The sequence below is a fragment of the Sebastes umbrosus genome, chromosome 18 (genome assembly GCF_015220745.1).
Source record: "Sebastes umbrosus isolate fSebUmb1 chromosome 18, fSebUmb1.pri, whole genome shotgun sequence".
Lineage (NCBI taxonomy): Eukaryota > Metazoa > Chordata > Actinopteri > Perciformes > Sebastidae > Sebastes > Sebastes umbrosus.
The window spans coordinates 26,946,961-26,957,704 of NC_051286.1; the positions used below are offsets into that span (position 1 = coordinate 26,946,961).

At 40.7% G+C, this 10,744-nt stretch overlaps 1 protein-coding gene across 3 annotated transcripts in view; it reads left to right on the forward strand.

Annotated features, from left to right (window-relative positions):
• hmbox1b (homeobox containing 1 b) overlaps nt 1-10,744 on the forward strand; it is a 36,194-nt gene that overhangs the window by 6,384 nt on the left and 19,066 nt on the right. For all 3 annotated transcript variants that reach the window (XM_037751498.1, XM_037751495.1, XM_037751496.1), the window contains exon 3: nt 8,578-8,663. In XM_037751498.1, the coding sequence (XP_037607426.1) occupies nt 8,578-8,663 (86 nt within the window). The remainder of the gene's footprint in view (nt 1-8,577; nt 8,664-10,744) is intronic.

A 10,744-nucleotide genomic window follows, 5' to 3' on the forward strand; every position in this document is an offset into this window, starting at 1 on the left:
AAGAAAATTAAATTTATAGAAACTTAAAAACACCTATTTGTAAAATGCATTTTTATATTTCAAGGCTGTAAAACTGAAGTAAGCGAGATTGGCGCAAATACAAGTTATTTTATAAAACGGTCGCTATATCGTGACAGTAGTACATGAAACAGGTAACCTGAAAAAAATCACGTGCCTCTGTGTCCTCCGGTGTCCTCTGGTGCTCCTAACGGCATCTGCAAGATTTCACAGACCGGAGGAAAACAAGCAGTAAGAGCTGATCTGAGGTCTGCTGTCCATCTGCCGTCTATGAGAGCCGGCTGTCAATCACTCGCGAACTCTGACCAAATGGTCAAACTAGGACACATGATTTTTTCCAGGTTACCTGTTTCGTGTTCTACTGTCACGATATAGCGACCGTTTTATCAAAATAACTTTTTTTAATCATATTAGCTCCAACCTCGCCTACTTCAGCTTTAATCAACTAATCATTTTAGATCTTCTTGAAGCAGAAACAGAACGGAGCCTTTACTGCAGTTAACTTAACCATTAGTAAATATAGTACTTGCTCCTTTTTTTAATTGTGCAGACAATAAGTAACTGCTATTTTGCACAGTTGCACAAATAAAGAAAAGAAAAGGTGAAGTGCTAGTCTTGCATTTGTTTGAGCACAGCAGGATCACATGGCGGTCGTGATGATTAGTACATTTGTCTTGTACAGCGTGTACTGTATAAAGATGTACATCCTGTGATGCCGTATCAAAATAACACATTGAAAGGCTTTCTTGTTGAGATTAGGCGTAATTATGTCATCGCACAGAAAGGGAATTATTCTGTGGGAAAGCCTTCAGGGGTTCAAGATGACATTATGTTAAGAAGGAAAAGAAGAGAAGCCTTTACAGCTGTGCACCTCTGGAAAATGACATTAGGTTTGAAATGGAACTGCTCAATAGTTAACTTAAGAATCTGTTGTCGGAGAAAACTTCACTCAGGGTTCCAAGCTGAAGAAAATAATCCTTACAGAAAAACAAGTGGTTGTGATGCATGGATTCCCATCTAAGATCCCATCACTAGATTAAGTTCTTTCCCATGGATAGTTGAAAGGGTTTCACCCTCAGGGGGTCGGTCATGGAAGTGTATTAAAGCGGCTGTAGGCAGAATAGTTTTGGCATCATTGGGCAAAAAATTCCATAATAACCTTTCATCATATTGTAATTCAAGTGTTCTGGGAGAAAACTAGACTTCTGCTCCTCCTCTTGACTCTGTTTTCAGTTACTTGCGAACTCCGATCGATCGGTCAAACTAGGCAGCGCTGATCAAATATGAATCAATATTCTGTAACTGTAATGCCTGTATCTCTCCTCAGATGTTTTCAGAATCACCTTGTAGTGCACGGCTTTGCTGTAAAATGAGAAAGTTTGCTCGGGCTGGTGGGCGGGGCTTGGTATTTCCTCAACTGATCTCAACATTAATTTTCTCAATGAATGGATCAATTGTTTAGTTGTTTTTTTCTGTTTTGACTATTCGATTAAAGCAACAGTAGGCAGTATATTTTTGGCATCACTGGGCAAAAATCCCAAACTTTCTCATTTTACAGCTAAGCGATACACTAATATTTGATCAGCGCTGCCTAGTTTGACCGTTTGATTGGAGTTTGCGAGTGATTGACAGCTGCTCAGAGACGTCGAGGCTCCAGCTCGGCTCTGATTGGTTGTTTTCCTCCGGTCTGTGAAATCTTGCAGATGCCGCTAAGAGCACCGGAGGACACAGAGGCACATGATTTTTTTCAGATTACCTGTCTCATGCACTACTGTCAGGATATAGTGACTGTTTTTATAAAAAACAACTTTTTTTAATCATATTTGCTCCAACCAGCTTTAAGGTACACAAAAGATCAACAATATCAGACATAAAATAAAAGTAAAAACTATTACTTTGACAGTTTCAGTGTTCATAATTAGGGCTGTCAAAGTCAACGTGATAATAAAACGTTAACGCAAATTATTTTAAAGCCACTCGTTTCTTTAACGCATTAATGCAACCTGCGATTTTTAGGTTGTAGCGGGCTCAGTTTTAAAGCTAGAGTGAAGATACTGTTAACATATGAAACTAGAGAACCTAATGATCCATCGGTACCAACCATGTCATACTAGCTTGTCGGGAAGGAGGCTAAATAAAGCTCCAAACGTACGCTAAATTTTGGCTGTTGGGCTGCAGTTTGCCATGTTATGATTTGAGCATATTGTTTTATGGTAAATGCAGTACCTGTGAGGGTTTCTGGACAATATCTGTCATTGTTTTGTGTTAATTGATTTCCAATAATAAATCTATACATACATTTGCATAAAGCAGCATATTTGTCCACTCCCATGTTGATAAGAGTATTAAATACTTGACAAATCTCCCTTTAAGGTACATTTTGAACTGAAAAAAATTTGCAATTAATCGCGATTAACTACGGACAATCATGTGATCAATCGCAATAAAATATATTTGAATCGATTGGCAGTCCTATTCATAATTTATCTCAGGCCACATGTCAGCCACCTCTTCTCTTCTTTCTAAGACATGAGCTCACACATGAGCCCTCTCCTCCGGCTGCCCTACACTAGCAGTCAGAGTTAAGAATAGACATTTCCATCCTCTTCTCCTCAGCACTGCACTAGCTGTCCCGTTGCTCATTCACGCTGCCTCTGTGTTTAATTGCACGTCCTGTTTTGACGGCCCGAGAAGTTGGGTAGCGCTCAACGGCCCTCGTCTTCTCCGCCCGCAGGACACTCCAGCTCCTCGCTCAGCGGGGCTGCTGGGGGTGGGGGGCGTGGCGCGCGGTTTTTCGGCTCGTCAACAATCCCACGGTGCCCTTCTGAGTTGTCTCTCTCTTTTTTAAAGTGCACATTTCCGTCTCCGTAGGGGTTCGGCCTTTTGAGCTGGCATCCGACAACACAACCTCCCTCCTCCTCCTCCACCTCCCACTCTTCCTCAGCCTTGTACAGCAGCTTGTGCTACATTGATTCACTGGTGTCGATACAAGCAGCGTTTTTTTTTTTGAGCTCTAATTTTAGCCGCGCCGCGAGAGGCTGGTGTGGAGGATATTGACGCGGGATGTCGAGGAGTCGTGACGCATTTTCATTTCAGAAAACGGAGCACTCAGGACTTTGATGCGTTCTCCATTTCGACCGTCTCTGGGATGCTGACTGGTTCAAAGGATACTGGGATGGTACGGGTTTGTTAAAGTTGGGAAGGGGGGGTAGGTGTCCAGTGGAAAATGCCTTCCGGTAAAAGAAATCAAAGTATTAGTACGTGCACCAACCAGTTTACACATTTGACAGGTGTTCACAATCCGTACCAGGATGAGGAATTAAGCCAAGACAAGTCCTAAGCCTGTGTGTGACTGTGTATGTATGTATAAGGGAGGGGATTGGGCTGAAAGCCAGAAAGCTGGGTGGGTACACTGTGTGACTGCACATGTTCCCTCACACAGCCTCCATTCCTGCAAGCCTGTGCATGTTTTCATTTTTCCCCCCGCCGAGGACTAAGATAGTGGAAACATGTCGTCCAAATACATTTAGAATATATACACAGATTACCCAATGGTGGCGCAAATTCATTAAAATTCATGCCTTTCCTTTGTGTTGCTCAGAAATGAAACAGTGATTACGTGGGAGCCATAAAAGAAAAGAAACAGTACACTGATAATAATGCACCTCAGATTAAAAGGGACTCCTTGGTTTTGTCGTTTTTTTCTATGAATAGGTAGAAGCATATGTTTGATTATCTGACACGTGAATCAGTTATTGTACAGTTTACCACTGAGTCCGACGTAGAGCAGCACAGCATCAACGGCAAAAGCGTAATATGGACGGGGGATCTATACAGCATAGTATCGCGATATTTTGCGTGGCAATATTGTATCGATACTAGGGATGCACTGATACCACTTTTTTTCAGACCGAGTACGAGTACAAGTACTTACATTTGGGTACTCGCCGATACCGAGTACCGATACGAGTACTTCTCTGTGCCAAAAGACCCTCGTTAACAGCTGGAGGGTGAGAGCGACACACGGCAGGCTGGGGAGTCCCGCATACGAGGCGGTGCGCCGCCACCGGCTTTAGGTCGGCTGGGAAAGGCTCAGGGCGAAGGTGGCTCGCGGCCTTAGCTTTACAGCGCTCCCCGCCCGGACATCGCCACACCGTGGACAAAGTGCTCGCTGCGCCCTCTATCAGACCCGATACCCGATACTGGTATTGGTATCGGTGCATCCCTACTCGATACACAGACTTCAAGTATCGATATTGTTATTATTAGGGCTGTCGACCGATTAAAATATTTAATCGTGATTAATTGCATGATTGTCCGTAGTTTTTAGTCGCACATTTTTTATCTGTTCAAAATGTAAATATACTTGCTTTATGCAAATATATGTGTATAATTATTATTGTAAATCAATTAACAACACAAAACAATGACAGATATTGTCCAGAAACCCTCACAGGTACTGCATTTAGCATAAAACAATATGCTCCAATCATAACATGGCAAACTGCAGCCCAACAGGCAACAACAGCTGTCAGTGTGTCAGTGTGCTGACTTGACTATGACTTGCCCCCAAACTGCATGTGATTATCATAAAGTGGGCATGTCTGTAAAGGGGAGACTCGTGGGTACCCATAGAACCCATTTACATTCACATATCTGGAGGTCAGAGGTCAAGGGACAGAGTGAGAACTGTATCTTATTAGATAAAACAGATGTTGACGCACCGCATAATTTGCAGATGAAAAAAAGGTAATAAATTGCAATATATTGCAATATATCTTATCACAATAGTCGCAATAAGATGGTATCGTGACTTAAGTATTGTGATGATATCGTATCGTGGGGTCTCTGATGATTCCCACTCCTAGCGTACAGCATGTAATCTTTTGTCATTGATGATACAGCAGCTCGCACCACGGCTGAACATGTAAATAGTGAAAAAATGAAAGCTGAAATTCTGGCCATACAGAAGTCGTTTATCCGCACGATCTTTTCGGTCTGGGTATCATCGGATATTCCGTTTTTCCTTTGGAATTCAGAAAGGAAAAAACTTTTTTTTATTTTTTCGTTTTAAACCAAAAACCAGGAAACGGCCGTTTTCCCGTTTTTCGTTTCTGAATCAAAAAATGAAAAACGAACCCAAACCGGGCCGTTTGTTTGTTTTTGCGAATTCCTTTTCTCATTATTCGTTTTGAATTGAAGAACGGAAGTCACGTGGGTTTTTCGTTTTTTCGTTTTAAACCACAAACGAAAAACGGAATCACGTGGTGCTCTGTTTGTTTTTTGTTTCCAAACGAAAAACGAAAAAAACAAATTTAAAAAAAACATCCGATTTAGTTTCTTCAAGTTTCTTTCTGTCATTTTCTCTTCTGAATCGAGGAGCGGAGAACGGCAGTCACGTGACCAGGAAGTGAAGGCAAACATGTCAAAATAAAAGCCAAGAAGACAGTTTGGTCATTCTATAAAAGTGTAACATTATTTAAGCACAGGATCAAAGTAACAGTAGAAGATAAATAGGCTAAATAAATAATTAATTATATATCCTAGACACCTACACTGTGCCAAAATCATGGAAATTCACAATAATTAGGCCTGTGCTAAAAAAGCCAGGCGTAAGTAAGCCAAATGATCTTTGGCCCATCGCAATAACCTCCATATTGTGTAAAACCATGGAACGAGTTCTTGCCAGCCACCTGACCAGCACAGTGGCTACTAAGCTAGATCTGCTCCAGTTCGCTTAAATAAGAGCGACAGAGTCCCAGACGACGCTGTGCTGACTCTGCTTAACACCGTCCACAAAACACCTTATGCATCCTAAAGGTTATGCCAGAGCTTTATTTGTGGATTTTAGCTCAGCTTTTAACTCAATGAAGACGCATATTCTCCTGAAAAGGCTCCTTGATCTCAACATCAACACAGGGTTAGTTGTGTGGATCAGAGGGTCTGTGTCAGGGAGAACATGTCAGACAGGCTGCCCACAAGGCTGTGTTCTTTCCTCTGTGCTATTCTCTCTTTTTACTAATGAATTTATGACCAATGAGAAACATTTTAGACTGTTTAAGTATGTGGATGACATGGCCTTAGTTGGCCTTTTACAGGAAACAGGCCCACTAGGTGAAGCTGCCTATCTGGCCCACACTACAGCCCTTCAGACACGGTGTCACACTAGCCAGCTAGAAATCAATGTGGCCGAGACGAAAGAATTAATCATGTGCTGCACAAAACAACATTTGATCACAGAGCCAGTTTCACTTGATGGCCAACATGTTGAAACTGTGGGACACTTTAAATACCTCGGTACAGTCCTGGACACTCAGGTGAGCTTCTCTGAAAATACAGAGTATATCTTCAAGAGATGCTCACAGCGACTTTATCTTCCAAGGAAACTTAGTGGCCTCGGTGTCAGCCAGCAGATTTTAGAATTAGTGTACAAAACTATTGTTGAGAGTGTTTTAACCTTTAACCTTCCTGCCTGGTACGGTCACCTACACTGTAGATAGAAGAATAAACTGTCTAGGATTATGTCAATGGCAGGCAAAATAGGTGGTAAACCCCAAAAGCCCTTGACTCAACTTTTTACAGAAAGGACGAGGAAGAAAGCGAGGAGTATCCTGGCAGATAGCTCCCATCCTCTCTGCAGCCAGTCGGGAGGAGCTATAGAGCCCCTCTGGCAACTAAACATGTGTTTAAAAAGTCTTTCATCCCAAATGCCATCAATACTCTTAACTCAACACAGTGACTGAGCAGATCTGAGCCACAGACACTGACATGAACTGTTTTAATGTGTAACATAACCTGTCTCTGTTTTTTACTAACTGCTGTCTGTTGTTTTCTGTGTTTTGTGAGCCGCAGAGAAAAATCCACCCTGGTGGACAATAAAGTTTGATTGTATTGATCAGTTCATATTGAGGGGCCGTCAGCTTTACAATTTAGTTTGGAGGGAGATTCGGTATCAGTGAAGTCAGTGCATTTTATGAGTGGGCCTTCTGTGACGTTACCCACCGTAGGGGTCAGAGGTCACCACTCCTCAATCCCCAAGGATTTTCTTTTCAGTAAAATTTTCAATTTTGACGCATTTATAGATGAAAAGTCAAGTCAATAATCATGGTCAATGATAGATAAGTATGGTTGATCAGCATGTTTGCCAACCTTCAGACATCATAGTCTAATATGATGATTAATCAGCCTGAGTTCACTAAAAAACTGAAATCACTAACTTTCTGTATTCTGTTTGGTGGTTTATGATGCTTTTCAATCATTTCTAGCCTGTTTGGTAGTTTATGTAATTTAGTTAATTTGTTCGACATCATGATAAGGCTGATTTTTTAACCAGTGGTTATGACATTAATGCCAGCTAGACAGAATAAAGCTCTGTCTGTCATGACAATAGAACTGTACTGAAGGCCTTTCCTTTACTCGGGTGACTCTTTACAGCCGTCTGAAGACAGCAGGTATCTGTTAAATCTACAGTATCTAGAGTGATGGAGTGGCCTTCAGTCCAGTACAGTATTGTCATGACAGACAGAGCTTTATTCTGTCTAGCTGGCATTAATGTCATAATCGCTGGTTGAAAAATCAGCATTATCATGATATAGAACTACTCGGCTACAGTCTTCCTAATGGAGTGCAGGGGATCAGGTGGAAGTGTCAGGTGTGTTGAAAGGATTAGCCACATAGTGCTTCTCACCTGCCGACATAAAGAAACAGCCCATAGTAAGAGTGTGAGAGAGAAAATTGTCAATTATGTGAGAGTTCTGTATAACATCTGTAGAGACCCTCCCTGTAATTTATCACACACTTTTTGGATAAAAGACATTCATGTGTTAATGAAAATAACAAAACAAAAAAATATCTATGTATGTATTTATTTGTGTATTTATTTAGCCTATTTATCTTCTACTGTTACTTTGATCCTGTACTTAAATAATGTTACACTTTTATAGAATGACCAAACTGTCTTCTTGGCTTTTATTTTGACATGTTTGCCTTCACTTCCTGGTCACGTGACTGCCGTTCTCCGCACTTCGATTCAGAAGAGAAAATGACTTAAAGAAACTTGAAGAAACTAAATCGGGTCGTTTTTTTAATTTGTTTTTTTCGTTTTTCGTTTGGAAACAAAAAACAAACAGAGCACCACGTGATTCCGTTTTTCGTTTGTGGTTTAAAACGAAAAAACGAAAAACCCACGTGACTTCCGTTCTTCAATTCAAAACGAATAATGAGAAAAGGAATTCGCAAAAACAAACAAACGGCCCGGTTTGGGTTCGTTTTTCATTTTTTGATTCAGAAACCAAAAACGAGAAAACGGCCGTTTTCTCGTTTTTGGTTTAAAACGAAAAAATAAAAAAACGTTTTTTCCTTTCTGAATTCCAAAGGAAAAACGGAATATCCGATGATACCCAGACCCTTTTCGATATCAGTCTCGTCAGTTAGGTTTTAAAAAAATGTTGCTGTACTTCCACATGCTGTTTGATGTTTCCCCATGTATGATACCAGCTCGGCTCTCCAGACTTTGCTGCTGACAGCGTATTAAAGTGTGTGTGTTTCTGCTGTGTGCAGGAGGGACAGCAGCATGGTGAAGGAGGAGATCAAAGCGTTCCTGGGGAACAGGAGGATCTCTCAGGCCGTGGTGGCACAAGTAACCGGTTAGTAGCACCAACACACTCTGAAACTCACGTTGTTTATTCCAGGTGTTTTCTGACGCAGACGTTCTGTCAGTTTTGTCCATCGTGCATGTTTTGTTTGTTAAATGTGCATTTCTCCAGTTGAATTTAACATTTTACACGTTAAGAAATACAAAGGTGATCAGATGGGGAGGGGTGATTCTTATTAGGGATGTGCATTCCAAGCAAAAATACTACTCCAAAATCACTGGGAATTAGTCCATTATTATTCTTATAATCTTTGCATGCATAAACCCCCCCCCCCCCCGCAGCAGACACAGTGGGGAAAGCGACATGTAGCGCCGGCACATTTTCTCATCTAACGCTATGGATTAAGAGTTTTTTTCAACCATATTGTTGGAACGGTGGAAGAGGCCGGTGGAAAGACAAACCAAGACGGTTTCTGTGAGTTTTATTTTGTTTCTGTCGGGTTTGAATGACGTTATATTCCGCTGCTGGAACAGCTGATCTACCTGCTGAAACTGCTAGGGGCGCGCACACACACACACACACACACACACACACACACACACACACACACCCCTCACGCGTTATCCACGCAACATATCTTTGGAGTTCAACACATGCGCAGTAAAATCTGGTGCGCACTTGAAGAAATTGAGCCGATCGCAACGCACGACCACAGCTCCAGTTACACTGCGCATGTGTTATACCCATGTCCACCCGTGTCCCAGCCTCCTTCCATAGGCCTTGATGTTTTACCGGTAGTAATATAACTACCAGGCAGCGCCTGCGACGGTTAACACAAGGGAAATATATATCATGTTTTAAGACGGGACGAATAGTCGCATAAACTATTTAGATTTTTTATAATTTAACGACTATTTTGAAAAATCAAACTCATCCCTAATTCTTACACAGAAAAGAAAGAAAACGTCATCTTATGTGCACATAAGGTTTGGGCTTAAACTTCCTCCTTTTTTCATTGTGTTACCACTGACTTATTCGGGAAACCTGATGTTCTGCTGTTTAATTTCAAGCCTGAACAGCATTACGATTAGGGCTGCAACTTATGATTATTTATTCGTTTAATCTGTTGATTATTTTTTTCGATTAATTGATTAGTTGTTTGGTGTATAAAATGTCAGAGAAAATGTCGATAAATGTTTCCCAAAGCCCAAGATGACGTCTTCAAATGTCTCGTTTTGTCCACAACTCAAAGATATTCAGTTCACTGTCATAGAGGAGGAAAGAAACCAGAAAATATTCACATTTAAGAAGCTGCAAACAGAGAATTTAGACTTTTTTTTCTTTAAAAAAATTACTCAAACAGATTGATCGATTATCAAAACAGTTGGTGATTAATTAAATAGTCGACAACTAATGGATTAACCGTTGCAGCTCTAATTATGACACTAGAATGCTGTTTTTAAATGTTGAAGTTTCTGTGTTTACTTTAAATCTCAGTTTAACACACGGGGCGTACTGGCAGCATTTTGGTACATCAGTTAGAGGTTTTTGTATACATTTTTAGATTTTGTTCAAACCCTATTTATATGCTATTTGAGACAAAAAAAAAAACATACATTTTTAGAATCATAGTTTTTCTAGCGATAGCCGTGGCCAGAGGCATTATGTTTTCGGGTTGTCTGTCCATCCATCTGTATGTACATATGTACGTCCGTCCGGTCCATTCTCGTGAACGCGATGTCTCACGAACTCCTTGAGCTAATTTCTGGAAATTTTGGCACAAACGTCCACTTGGACTACTGTAATATGACATTCATGTTCTCCACCCTACTCTTCATCAAGGGGTTCCTGCAGAGAGTCATAAAAATCCTAAAAGGGCCTCCATATCTTAACAAAGGTTTCAGAAGAACCTTTCAGCGTGTATTTAATTTTTTCTAGTCTTTTTATTTTATTTTATTTTTTAAAATGTTTTATTTAGTGAAGCATGACAAAACAGTGGAAATTTGACAAGACAAACAGAAACAAACAAAAGAGAAAAATAAATAAATAAAATACATCGGGTGTCATGACAAAATGAACGGGACAGGCCAATTCTAACAAAACGAACAAAATGAGACAAATAAATAAGAGAT